Below are 13,633 nucleotides of genomic sequence, written 5' to 3'. Positions count from 1 at the left end.
AGCAGAACAATGGAGTTCCCTCTTCTAGTGGTTGGCAGGTAAAGCTGAGTGACCAGCTGCACCAAGATGTGTGGGGGAAGCTCTTGGGGCTTTTTTGTTTTATCATTTGGAGGCAGAGTTAGCAGACCCAGGATGGGCTGTGTGGCCAGGGATTGCTGGGTCTGCTAACTCTGCCACCTCAAGAACAATTGCAAAATAGCTCTGATGTCATCATGGCTCAGATCCCACTTTGTAAACAGTCACCAAATATCTCTCATTTATGATGTCATGGCTGCAAATCCACCTTGTGAACAATCACAAAAATAGCTCTCATTGATGCTGTCGTTGCAGGGACATGCCTTCTTCCTTTTTGCACACTCATTTGTCTTAGTGGGCTTTTTGGCTACATCTCCCTGAGACGTCAGTGCGTAGAATATTGGGGAAAACTGATGTCCATGGCAAAATGAGCCTGGAGAAAATTGGGATAGAAAATTGGAAGCAGGTTGGGTGCGGTGGCTCACGCCTACAATCCCAGCACTTTGGGAGGCCAGGTTGAGAGGATTGGCTGAGCCCATGAATTCAAGACCAGCCTGGGCAACTTGGCAAGACCTAATCTCTACAATAAATCAAGAAAAATTAGCTGAGCATGATAGCGCATGCCTGTAGTTCCAGTTGCCACCATAGCCTCGACCTGCTGGGCTCAGGAGAGCTTTCCACCTCAGCTTTTCAAGTAGCTGGAAGAACAGGCATGTGCCATCACGCCCAGCTAATTTTTCTTGATTTATTGTAGAGATGAGGTCTCGCCAAGTTGCCCAGGCTCAGGCAATCCTCTCAACCTGGCCTCTCAAAGTGCTGGATTATAGGCGTGAGCCACTGTGGCCGGCCTAGCGACCCCCAACTCAAAAAAAATTAGGATTTTCATGAACTGTATGGTGTGTGGAAGAGTCCCACTGCTTCTGAGCCCCAGTGGGCGAAGCCTAGGCTGGAAGTTTCTGTTACTGCAGCAGGTGCACAGGGCAGAGCTGGCAGGGGGACCCAGGGAGAAGAAGCTATGCCCCATGGCTCACCTAGAAATGTGAAAGGGAGTTGTGTGTAACAGAAGCATTTTTCAGGTTTTCTTTATATGACCCCAGTTAACCGAAGCCTTGTAACTAGGATGTGAACCATGAATTAACATCTATGGGGGGGGGATAAAAAAGGAAAAGGGTGGGAGAGAGGGAGAGAGGGCAGAAGGTAGGGGGGATCTCTCTCCAGTCACAGGGCTGTTTTATGGAAAGGGATTTCAGTGCCCTCACAAGCTCTGTCTCCCCTCTCTGTCTCTGTCTCTCTCTCTCCTCTCCTCCCTTTGTCTGTCTCTCTCTCCTGCACTCTCCCTGTCTTTCTCTCCTCCCCCCATCTCTCTTACGCTCTCTGTCTCTTCTGTCTCTGTCTATCTCTGTTCTCTCTTTGTCTCTCTCTCCTCCCCACTTCTGTCTCTCTCTCCTCCCTTCCCTCTGTCTCAGTCTGTCTCTCTCCCTCCCTCCCTCCCTCCTTCCTTCTTTCTGTCTCTGTCTTTCCTTCCCGCCTCTGTCGCTCTCTCTCTCCCTTTCTTCTCTTGTCTATGTCTCCTACCCTCCCTCTGTCTATCTTTTCCCTTCCCTCTGTCTCTCTCAACAAGCCCTAATGACAGGGTCTGTGCTCTTAGAAATGCGGAGGCCCCTGAGCTGGGGCTTTCCTCCTGAAATCAGCAAACGTGCATTTTGAGGCCTATGAAAGGGGTCCTATGAACCAGGGACAGCTGCTGGGTTCTGACTGGGTCACAGGGGTGTCCACACAGGGCACGTTAAACATTCAGTGTTGTTTAAGAGGATGAGGAAGAAAGCAGGGTATTTTTTTTTAAAAGAATACTCATATTTAATAGCTGTTCCGCCTTGAGTGGCATTTCACATCAATTGAAGTACTGAGAGGTCAACTCCCAGTGGCCCTCACCTCTTGTGACCGTTGCCTTGTGTGCCTGACTGCAGGGCCTCACACCCCTCCGCAGAGTGTCTCTCACTCTCTCCTTCTCACGAGCTGTTCCCTTTAAGGACCGACTTCCCTCCAGAGGGAAATTCCTGAAACCCAACAGTTGACAAACCCACACACCCTCCGGAGGGCTGGGCACCAGATAAAAAGCCCTCTGCGGTAGCCCAGCCCCTCCTGGGGACGGCGGCCAGGGGACCAGCAGAGCACAGGGACCTGCCGTCAGGGCCCAGCAGAGCACCGGGACCTGCCTCCAGGGGGCCCAGCAGAGCGCGTGGGGACTTGCCTCCGAGGAGCCCAGCAGAGTGAGGGGACCTGCCTCTGGTGGCGGGGGGACAGCAGATGCGCCTGCCCCACTCTTTCGGCCCTACCATGGTCAGCTGTGCCCACAGTCCTGAATGTCAGCGAACTAGGGGACTCTGCACCCAAGGAAAACAGGTTTTCTAAGTTTTTCTGGTTCTCAGCTCTCCACGGAGCGATCTATTTCTGTCTCTCCTTTTGGGAAATGCGCTTTGCCCGTGACTAATCCCAGCCCATGCTGAGATTGCTATCACCTGTCACCTGCACAGTTCGACCCAAGCCCATCAGGGAAATGAAGAGATAAGCCCGCGGCTGCAGCCCCAACCTGCCAGGGTCACCCACCTCCCTGCCACGGAGCAGCCAGGAGGTTTGCTGCCTCTGTTACCAGGACCATCTCTGTCCTTGCCGTGGGCCACTGGCATGTGGCCATCACAGTGACCTCCGGGGGCCCCAAGGCCGCCCCTGAAGGCCATTGCAAGTATCTGAGGAGCAGCTGCCACCCTGCAGGCTGAGTGGAGCCCCTGCATGGAGCTTGGGACTCAAGCCCCTCATGTCTGCCCTGCTGATGCTGTGTGTTGTCCTCCTGTCCCTGGTGACCCCCGGCCAAGCCACCCAGCCTTGGGAGCCCTGCACAGGTACAGCAGGGATGCCTCTCGGGGGAGTGGGGTGGGTTGTTGAGTAGCAAATGCCACTGTCTAACATTGATTCAAGGTCACTGCTGGGAGGACCTGTGGTGAGCACCCTGGGGAGACAGGTCGCAGTGGGAGGGGCGCAGATGGGGAAGATTAAAGCTAGCAGCACAGGTAGGCACAATAGAAATGCAGCTCTTTCGCACGCCAGCAGGGTGGGGACGTGTTTCAAAGAGTTAACAGCAGCGATCAGAGGCCGTGCACAAGTGCTTACCTGCTTGGCCTCCTGGGGAAAGGCCTTACACCTGCGCTAGGAATGAGGTTGTGGCGGCCCAGCAGGTCCCCGAGAAGGAGCCATTTCCTCAGCCCATGGAGAGACACCCCCGGCCTGCACCTCACAGAGTGAAGGGCCATCACCAGGCCCGGCTCTCTTTCTACATATTGAGAAATGTGAAACATAGGCACCCCCTTTCCCCCACCGACCCTGGAGTCAAGAGCAAGGCCCCTTGAGGGCTTAGCCTTGTCCTGGTGGGTAACGTGGAAGGGTAGCTCACCCAGTGGGTAGCAGCAAACTTGGAGGAAACTTTGGTCCCACCTTTTTAGGAAGGTCATTTGACTTGCTAATGACCATGATGGGTTTTTCTAGAGTTTTTATCATGAGACTTGACTTTTCAAATCAAAATTTGAAAAGCAAAGTAACAGGAACACTAGACACTAGAAACCCGATTGTAGGACAGTAAGTGAGTGACAACGGCACTCAGGACGTGGTCAGGAGATTAGGGCAGTGTGACTGTGTGACTGAGAGGGAGGTGAGGGGACAGCTGGATGTGTGGTTCTGGCGACACACCAGTGCCGACCTGCTGGGCTCTGGCAATGCTTCTGCCTCAGTCTTCCAAGTAGCTGGAACTACAGGTGCACGCTACCATGCCTGGCTAATTTTTTATTTATTGTAGAGATGAGGTCTCACCAAGTTGCCCGGGCTGGTCTCGAACCTGCAAATTCAGGCAATTCACTCGGTTCTGGTTTTATTTGCCAACTCCCATCCTTGGTTCACTGGAATGGTGAAGTCCACTCTTTGGACTTGGCTGCTGGGATGGCACTGGGTTTCCAGTGACATGAGCCATGGTGATCCAAGTTTGGAATGCTGACAGCATGAGTGCTGGTGGTGGGGCAGGCCATAAATGACCCCAGCCACCCTGGAACAGCTGGGCTGTGACGCCACACTGACCCTGTGCCATGGGGTGGGAGGTGGGCAGGCCTGGGTGCCTGCTGCTTCTCTGGGGTCCTGGTGAAGCTGCACCTGTCCGCAGAGACTGTCCTGGAATTGGACAATTCTGCAAATGACACAGGAGTCAAGCCAGCTTATCGTGGAGCAAAATCCCCTGACTTCATGTGACAGAAGGTGAGTGCCAGCCTTTCTCCCTCCCCTGCATGGGGACCCAGGGCGGCCAAGCCGTGAGCTGCCATCCTCAGCACCCAGCAGCCCTCCCTGATGGAGGATGAGTCACAAACATGTATTTTCATGTTTTCTTCAGTGCTGGGAACGGAATCAACCAACATAATCATAATAAAGGATATTTATAATGCCCGCCCCCTCTCCCCTGAAGGTATATTGCAAATAGTTAAAAGATGACCCAGTTATAAATACCACTAACTAGGGAGGAAAGATAAAAGTCAAGTAAATAATATTGACCTGAGTTTCGAATGCTCCCAAGAGACTTGCATAATGGTCAGCAAGGGTTTCCAATTGCTTTTAGAAATCACTCTGATTCCATTTGACTTTGAAAGGCATATGTGTCCTCGCCATGGGGCTGTGTGTGTGTGGTGGGGCACACCTTACTGTGGGTGAGGGCTGGCTTGGCTGCACAGACTTACATTCTAAGTCCTGCTCCCACATCTCTGATCACTGACAAGGTGGCATGAAGTCATGGCTGGTGGCTGACATGTGGTCATGGGCAGTTGGGTCCACTGTGACACACACCTCCTTTCTCTGGAGGGGCTGGGAGGGGCCATTTGCCTTGATTTCCAGCACTTGTCCTGTCTCTTTGACCTACTGGACGCTTCCCAGTCCTTAGTTTGCAAATCCGGAGACTGTCAGCTTTGGCGAATTGTGGGCTAGGACCTGCAGGTGTCCCCAGTTCCGTGGGTGGCAAGGGGAGAAAGGCCATCTTTTTCTACCTCAGCAAGTGGTACCTGCATCAGAAGGCGGTGTGGAAGCCAGTGCGGCCAGGAGTTGAGAGAACAGAGAATGCAGCCTCCAAGGGACAGCTCATGACAGGCCTGGGGTGGGATACAGGTGCAGGGACAGTCCAGGAGGCCTGAGGGGTAGAGCTTGTTGGGACTCGAAGTGGACCTCTTCTGCCTGACTTTAGGTGGAACTGGAAAGCAGGAGTCCTGTCTCCAGATGGCTGAGGTGGGAATGGGGCTGGGAAGGGAGACTGCAGGTGCTGAGAAACTGTGGTCATTGGGTACATTGATTAACTATTGATTAGCAGACCAATGAGCTGTTCAACCATTAATTAGCATATCAATGACAACTCATCAATTGAGTAGCATATTAATAATAGTTCATATTGATTAGCATATCAATGAATAGCCCATCGATCAATTGGCATATTGATGAGCAGTTCACCCATCGACTGGTGTGTTGATGAGAGGACAGGCTCATGACTCCTGGCCCTCTTGCAGTAGTCAGTGTGACTGGTTTGCCAGTGGCGAAACAGATTGAATGTCTGACTAGTGTCTTGTGTATTCTCTCTCCTGGACCCTCTGCTGAGGAGTGGGGCTGGGTGCTCATCCTCTGCACAGGTGCATCTGGAGAGGGGTCAATCCCAGTACGTGGTCAGCATGAAGTTGGCCAGCTGGGAAGGCAGGAGGTCCAGGAAGGAGAGATAGTATGTGGCACGGACCCTGCTGGGGAGCAGAAGCAGGTAGGGCTTGGGTGAGGTAGGCTCCCTTGGGTAAGTGTGGCAGGCAGGATTCCAAGGCGAGAAGCCTTTTATGAGCTGCTGGCCTGGCCTTGAGCTGTGGGACAGTTGGTTCTGGCAGTTGTAGGATCGTAGGCTGACTCCAGAACCCATCAGTTCTTCTGATCCAGGTGGGATGTCCCCTGGTCTGACAGCTCCTCAGCCATCCCTGAGCCAGGCCCAGCTGCTTTGGTCCCCAAGGACTGACGGGCAATTGGTGAGATCCTTCTGATTCCTTTAAGGAGGTCATGATTCTGGGTGCAGGATGTGGTGGTGCCAGGGAAGACAGGGCAGCATTCTGGCATGGGCTCTCATGGAAGCATGTGGGGCTGCCACGAAAATTCACCATCTTGTCGCCCTTTGGCACCCCTCATCTGTGACCCAGCTCTGGGACAGGAGGCTGAGGGGAGTCTGAGGAGGCGTCTGACAACAACTGACCCCAGTAGGCAGGTCGCTGGTGGGCTTTGGGAAATGGGCAGAGAGGGGACAGAGACTGGGAGTCACAGGATGGTGGTGTCTCTTACATTGCATCTCTGTGTCAATGTCCCCTGTTACCCCTGGAACAGTCAGGGGTGAGGTCCTCCTGCAGGACTCAGCCTTGTCATGGCCTTGGGCCCTGGTCTCTGCGACATGGTATTCCTTCATTCCCTCCCCCTTCACTCACTCAGTATCTGCGTAGGAAGGCTGCACTGTGCCAGGGGTGTGGCAGCCGCAGCCAGAGGCCCCCGGGATTGCAACTGGGTTGCACTACAGCTCTGCCCAGAGCCGTGGGCTGTGCAATTCCCCCAGCAGGAGGCGCCAGGCAACCTGGGGAGCAAACATGCAGGGTGGGTACTGCAGGGGCAGAGGCTTTCAGCAAGTGGAGGGACCCCTGGTTGGGCTGAGAGAGGAGTGGGAGTGGGTGGGAGTGGTGGGAGCCCTGGGCCTGGGGGTGGATGAGGTACATCCCAGGAGCTGGAGAAAGTAGTCTGCAGATGACAGGCAGGGATTTGCATTTTAAGAGATTGCTGGGGGCCGGGTACAGTGGCTCATGCCTGTAATCCCAGCACTTTGGGAGGCAGAGGTGAGAGGATTGCCTGAGCCTATGGGTTCGAGACCAGCCTAGGCAACTTGGTGAGACCTCATCTCTACAATAAATCAAAAAAAATTAGCTGGGTGTGATGGCACATGCCTATAGTTTTAGCTACTTGAAAGGTTGGAAGGCTGAGGTGGAAGAATCATCTTACACCAGGAGGGTGAGGCTGTGGTGGCCATGAGCATGCCACTGCACTACAGCCTGGGTGACAGAGTGAGACTCAAATTCGACAGGAAAAAAAAAGAAAGAAAAGAAAAGAAAAAAGAAATCCTTGGATGGGTGGAGGCAGTGGGAAAAAGCTGGGCTGAAGCCTCTTTTGCCATTGTAGAAGGTTTCCAGTCCCCTCCCCTCTCCGCTGCTCCCAGGATCTCCCTCCTTTGTACTTCATTGCTGGAGGGAGTGTGAATCTGGGGAGTCCTGGTCCTAGGCGAGGTCCCTGTGCCAACGTCGCCCTCTCTTGGCCACCACATGCTGCCTGATCAAACGTCTATAACATCCTGCAGTTAGGAAGTCACTTATTCCTGGCCAGTCGGCTGTCCTCTGTCCTGGCATGGCTCCCACTTGGATCAGGAGCCCTCAGCCTCCTACTGAAAGCAGCAGGCAGGATCGGTGAGCGGCTTCCTCTGGGCTCCACCCCCAGGTCACTGGGTGCAGCAGGCAGCTTCGTTGGTGAATGGGGGTGCTCGCTGGGTTGGGAGGGCCCTCCGTGCCCCCGGGTTCTGGGATGGGGTGGCAGATCAAGACTGACAGGCCGCCTTCACCTTCTGGACCAGGGCAGGGGAGCCCTTGGCAGGTGGGGACAGACATAGAATGCACCCAACACTCCTGATGCTTGGGACTTTCCCCATCATTTACATTTATTTAGTCCATCCGCGTTCTTTTCTTTTCTTTTTTTTTTTTTGAGTTGGAGTCTCACTCTGTCCCAACACTCCGGGTGCTTGGGACTTTCCCCATCATTTATATTTATTTAGTCCATCCTTGTCTTTCCTTTCCTTTCCTATTTAGTCCATCCACGTTCTGTTCTTTTCTTTTTTTTGAGTTGGAGTCTCACTCTGTCCCAACACTCCTGGTGCTTGGGACTTTGCCCATCATTTACATTTATTTAGTCCATCCGCCCCTTCCCTTCCCTTCCCTTCCCTCCCCTTCCCTTCCCTTCCCTGTCTCACTCTGCTCCTGGCCACCTCAACCTCCGCCTCAGCCTTCTAAGTAGCCGGAACTACAGGCGCGCGCTACCACTCCAGGCTAGTTTTTGATTTATTGTAGAGACGACGTCTCGCCAAGTTGTCCGGGTAGGTCTCGAACCCGCGGGTTCAGGCAATCCACGCGTTCTTAAGTGAGCGATCCCCATCAGCAGAGGCTCACAGGCCCTGCCAACCGCGTCGCGGAGACCCCACCTCCCCCTTGCCTCTGTCTCCGAAAACAAACTTCAGAGTTAAGACCCCTCGTTCCGCCCACACCTCCGTTCACTCACTACTACCAGGAGCAGATGTCACCGACACACTCGTTTCGTGTTTAAATGTCTTAACTCTAAGGCCAGGACATTTTCTTCCACGCAGAAATCAGGAACAAGGCACATCTCTTTGGGGCGAAGCCACACGTGGCTCTAAGGTCTGCCTAGAGGGAGCCGGGGACCCCCAAGGCGCTCTTTCCGGGGTCAGGCTGGAGGCAGTGAGTGCCGGTGTGGATCTTGGGCGTTAAATTCCGGGTTTCCAGCGGAACACCCGCCCCCTCCTCCCCACTCCTGGACGCCCCCCACTCCCTAACGCCTCCAGCACCAGCCCCGCGCAGCGCACGGACCTGCACCTCCGCAGCCCGCCGGGCCTTCGCCTCCCACCCCACCGCCCTCCAGGTCTCCACTCCTCCCGGGTGGATTTCGCGCTCGTGGCTTAGAGGTGACCTCCGTGTTGGGTGGGAGCCGCGGCGGGAGGGCGCGGCGGGGGCGCGGTCCTCGGCTTCCTCCCCTCCAGTCCTAACCTGCGCCTTTGCCTGAAGGAACTGCCCCCTCCAGATTCTGCCTCCCCCGCCCTGAACGCCCGGGTCGGAGGCTGGGGGCGCTCGCCCGGCTTGCCAGCGACCTCGCCCGACCACGCACACCGCTACGGATCAATGGGGTGGCCCCCCACCCCCCATCAATGTACCCGCGTCTACACTGATTCCCCACACCCCGACCCCCAGCTCCACTAAGAAAGCCAGGCCGGGAGCTGGGGCGGGACGTGAAAGTCGGCACCTTGCAGTCAGTGCTTGTTCTGGGAGGCGCTTGGGGTGGGAGCGGGAGCGGAATCCCCTCTGCCACGGGCCGTCCTACCTCCAGGTCCGGGCTGGACGGCTTTGTCCCGGGCGGGGCCATCCATGCAGGGTGCTGCGCGGGGGCTGTGCAGGGGGCTCCCGGGCCGTGTAGGGGGCTATGCCGGGGGATATGGCGAATCCCAGCTAAAGGCACCGTGGGCGCCGTCGGGGTGGAAGAGGAAGAGGAGAAATGCTTGCCAGGATCCAAGGGGCCCCAGGGGTCCTGCAGCCAAATTAGCCGGCACTGCCTCTCCCCCACCTCTGGGGGAGTTAGGGAGGGGAGGCTCCCCCGCCAGCTCCCTCTGTGGCAGTCAGTCTCACAGCCTCCTCTGTGAAATGGGTCGACGTCTCCGCCCATCTTGCCCGCGAGGTGATGGCGGGGAAATCGCCTAGGACATGCTGGTGGTGGTCTGAGTGCGGGGGTGCTGGGGAGGAGATCAGTCTACATAGCCGGGGAATGGCAGTCTGTGCGTGAGAATGTGTGTGTAAAAGTGTGTGCTTGCGTATGAGTGTGAAAATGTGTGTGCTTGTGTATGAATGTGAGTAAAAATGTGAGAATGTGTGTGCACATGTGTAAACATGTGTGAGGGTACATGCATATACATACGTGCATGAAGTGTGTACATGTAAATATATATAAATGTGTGTGCATGTGTGTATGTGTTAATGTGTGTGAATGTGTGCATGTGTTAGGGTGCATGTGTAGAATGTGTATGCGTGTGTAAATGTGTGGGCATGTGTGTGCGTATTTATGAATGTGTGCAATATGTGTAAGAACGTGCCCACATGTGTGTGAAGGTGCATGTGTGTGAATGTGTGTGTGTGTGCATGTATGTGTGAACGTATATGTGGGCATTGTGTAAATGTGTGTATGTTTGAACGTGTGCATGTGTGTGAATGTGTGAATATGTTTAAGAATGTGCCTGCATGTGTGTGTGTGTGCGCATGTGTGTGTTGTGAGCATGCTGGGAAGCCAGAGCACTGCCTTCCATCATTCTTTTTCCCCAGATGTATTTTCTGGAGTCTCTGCTGTGTCCTGGTGTTGTTGCAGAGCAGGTGCTCCCCAGGGGTGCCCTCTGCTCCTAACACACTGGATTTCATGTCTGGGGGTTGGAGACCAAACTTGGGGAATGCCAGGGAAGGGTCACCTGTTGTTGGGGACAGGCTTTTCCCTGAAGTCCTGTAATAGGACGGAGCATCTAGGCAGGGTCTGCATTTCCCGCTTCTTCCTGGTCAAAACTGCCTTCCCTGCCACCACACTTTTGCCCAGGGTTGCTGGAGGAGGTCAGGGCTTTGACCCTGGTGGGGACCACTGCATCTTTGTTGTCACCACATCTTCTCAGTGATGGGTATGGAAGCAGGTGCAGGGTGAATTCATTACCAACAAAGAGTCCTCTCCTGGTCCCAGGAGTAGAGTTGTGGGAACTTGGTGCAGGCCCACCAGCGAGAGACACACCCTCCTGTGGGTTCAGCCATAATAGAAAAGCCCTGGGCTTGCCAGGCACGGTGGCTCAATCCTGAAATCCCAGCACTTTGGGAGGCCGAAGTAAGAGGATTGCCTGAGCTCAGGGGTTCAAGATCAGCCTAGGCAACTTGGTAAGACCTCGTCTCTACAATAAATAAATAAATAAATAAATAAATAAATAAATAAATAAATAAATAAAATTTAAAAAAGCCAGGTGTGATGGTGCGTGCCTGCAGTTCCAGCTACTTGGAGGGCTGAAGTGGAAGGATCGCCTGAACCCAGCAGGTCAAGGATGCGGTGCCCATGAGTGTGCCACTGTACTCCAGCCTGGCGACAGAGTGATACTCCAAATCAAAAAATCCCTCTGATTTTAAGAAATAGATTCCTCAGCCGGGCTCGGTGGCTCAGCCTGTAATCCCGTGTCTTTGGGAGGCTGAGGTGAGTGAATTGCCTGAGCCCGCGGGTTTGAGACCCGCCTGGGCAGCGAGACCTCATCTCTACAATAAATCAAAAAATCAGCCGGGTGTCGTAGCACATGCCTGTAATTTCCGGCTACTTGGAAGGCTGAGGCGGAAGGATCGCCGGAGCCCAGCAGGTCGAGGCTGCGGTGGCGGGGAGCGTGCCACTGCACTCCAGTCTGGGCGACAGAGTGAGACTCCAACTCAAAAAAAAATCCCTCTAAGAAACAAAAACAACAAAAAAAAGCCCTGGGCTCATTGATCATTTGATTTTGCACCATTCCATTTGCCAGTGGTCACCAACCTTTTTGGCATCAGGGACCAGTTTTGTGGAAGATGATTTTTCAATGGATGGTGGTGGGAGATCATTAGGTATTTGATTCTCATAAGGTGTGTGAAACCTAGATCCCTTGCATGAGCAGTTCACAATAGGGTTTGCACACCTATGAGAATCTAATGGCGCTGCTGATCTGACAGCAAGCGGGACTCCACTCATCTGCCACTCACCTCCTGCTGTGCAGACTGGTTCCTAATAAGCCATGGACAAGCACTGCAGCTTAGGGGTTGGGGACCTCCCATTTTCCACCCCACTCATCATCTCCCTCTGAAGTCTGATGGTATGTGTTTTGCATTCAAAACCACATCTCTGAGACAGTCCTGGATTTTCCCAGCCAGCCAGAGGGGCTGTAGCAGACAGGCTCAGGGCACCTAGTTTGCTCTCTCTGGGGGTGGGGGTAGCCTGGCAAGAGAGCTGGTGACATCACAGAGGAGGAAAACTCCCCATGGATGGGCCCTGGGACGAGTCCCAGAGTCTATGGTCCCTAACAGCAGGAGGTCTGGGCACAGAGGGTCCCCTGGGAGAGGGGTGTGGGAGGAGGCAGGGTACCGAGTGCTACTGTTGCCATCCTGAGACCATCACTGGGGATCCTGGAAGAGGGGCTCTCATGCTAGGCTGGGGTAGGGCCTGCTGCTGCCTTACCCACCCTTCCGGGTATGGTGCCAGGCCAGGCAGTGTGTGCCAGGGTCGCCTGAGGGAGGCTGGAGACAGGAGGGGAACCTGGGAGGTGGCACCTGCTCTGTGACCTCCTGTGGGGACTGGCCAGAAATGTCCCAAAGAAACAGCAAAACATTCCCAGAGTCACACACTGGGGAGTTTATTAGGTTTTCCAAGCCTGGCGTGGGCCAAGAAGGAGCACTGTGGCTTCTGAGGAGATAGGACACCATGGAAGTGAGACCACCATGGCCTGGATTGTGGAAGGAAGTCTCAGGAGTGAAGGCAGTGGGTGGAGCAGGATCACCTGGGTCTACAGGAGTCCCCAAGGTTGGGAGAAGGAGAGGCGTCCATCTACCCCAGAAAGGCACAGACACTGAAGAGGCCAAGAAGTCAGCCGTGGGAGAGGTAGGGCAGCCATAGTGCCCAGGAAGCCCTGGGGGACGGGCTTGTCAGCATGTCTGTCCTCAGCAAGCTGGTCAGGAGCATGAGGGGCGACAGAAGAGGGACACACAGGAGGCTGGGCGGCAGCAGCTGGGCTGGCAGGAGGTGGCAGGGGCACAGCAGGAGGGGACAGGCACGCAGCAGGCGGGCCTGTACATGGGGCGGCAGAGGAGAGACACACAGGAGGAGGGTCTGCAGCAGGAGGAGGGGCAGCAAACCAGTTGGCAGCCAGACTGCTGGCAGCAGGAAGAGGAAGCCCCAGAGCAGGTGGGCACACAGCAGACAGGCTTGCAGTAGATGGGCTTGCAACAGACAGGCACATAGCAGGCCTGCTGGCAGGGGGAGGAGGGGCAGCAAGCCGGCTGGCAGCTAGACTGCTGGCAGCAGGAAGAGGATGCCCCAGAGCAGATGGGCCTACAACAGACAGACTTGCAGCAGATGAGCCTGCAGCAGGCAGGGACACAGCAAGCTGGCTGGCAGCTAGGTTGCTGGCAGCGCGAGGGAGTGCAGGAGCTGGTGCAGCCTGACTGGCAGGGACTGGACACACAACTCACTGGGGTGCAGACCAGCTTCAGGCAGGGGGCTGGGGCGCAGCAGCTGGGGACACAGCAGGTGGGCTCGCAGCAGCTCTCTGGGCAGTCATCCGCCTGCCAGGACTCGGAGCCAGAGTCACAGGACCTGGGCAGGCAGACCCGGCTGCCATAGCTCAGGTCGCTGGAGCAAATGGACATGGTGGCTGCGGCCATGCTGGAGGTTGAGCTGGGAGGGTGGAATGAGTGAGGGAGTGAGGGAATGAGGGAGTGTGAGGGTGTGAAGTGCTGGGCCATGGGGCTTTTATACCCCTGTGTCGTGTGTTGTCCCAACAGAGGATCCTGTGTTCTTCCTCGTTCCGTGTTGGTGTTGGAGTTGGCTCCCGAGAGCCCTCATTAGGGATGGCTTGTTTTCCCAGAAGTTGCTGCTCAGCTCGTAAAGCCTCGGTTGTGTTGGGGCCCGGTGGCTAGTCCGGACTGGGTCTGCTGAGTGGGTGGGAGGGGGGAGG

At 55.2% G+C, this 13,633-nt stretch overlaps 2 protein-coding genes across 3 annotated transcripts in view; one reads left to right on the top strand and one right to left on the bottom strand.

Annotated features, from left to right (window-relative positions):
* The first annotated feature begins 2,769 nt into the window (after positions 1 to 2,769).
* The window catches only part of TSPEAR (thrombospondin type laminin G domain and EAR repeats), a 201,016-nt gene continuing 190,152 nt past the window's right edge, over positions 2,770 to 13,633 (top strand). The window contains exon 1 of the mRNA XM_008061562.1: positions 2,770 to 2,915. Coding sequence (XP_008059753.1) covers positions 2,831 to 2,915 — 85 coding nt within the window. The 5' untranslated portion in view covers positions 2,770 to 2,830. The remainder of the gene's footprint in view (positions 2,916 to 13,633) is intronic.
* LOC103263887 (keratin-associated protein 10-12-like) overlaps positions 12,630 to 13,633 on the bottom strand; it is a 6,490-nt gene continuing 5,486 nt past the window's right edge. The window contains exon 2 of one of the 2 annotated variants that reach the window (XM_008061547.1): positions 12,630 to 13,191. In XM_008061547.1, coding sequence (XP_008059738.1) covers positions 12,630 to 13,191 — 562 coding nt within the window. Of the gene's footprint in view, positions 13,341 to 13,633 lie in introns of those variants that run through there. The other variant, XM_021714188.1, reaches the window with a different exon arrangement.

The sequence above is a fragment of the Carlito syrichta genome, unplaced genomic scaffold, assembly GCF_000164805.1.
Source record: "Carlito syrichta isolate Samal-C Ts95f unplaced genomic scaffold, Tarsius_syrichta-2.0.1 Scaffold305319, whole genome shotgun sequence".
In the NCBI taxonomy this organism is placed as follows: Eukaryota; Metazoa; Chordata; class Mammalia; order Primates; family Tarsiidae; genus Carlito; species Carlito syrichta.
This window is presented reverse-complemented; position numbering and strand designations above follow the sequence as displayed.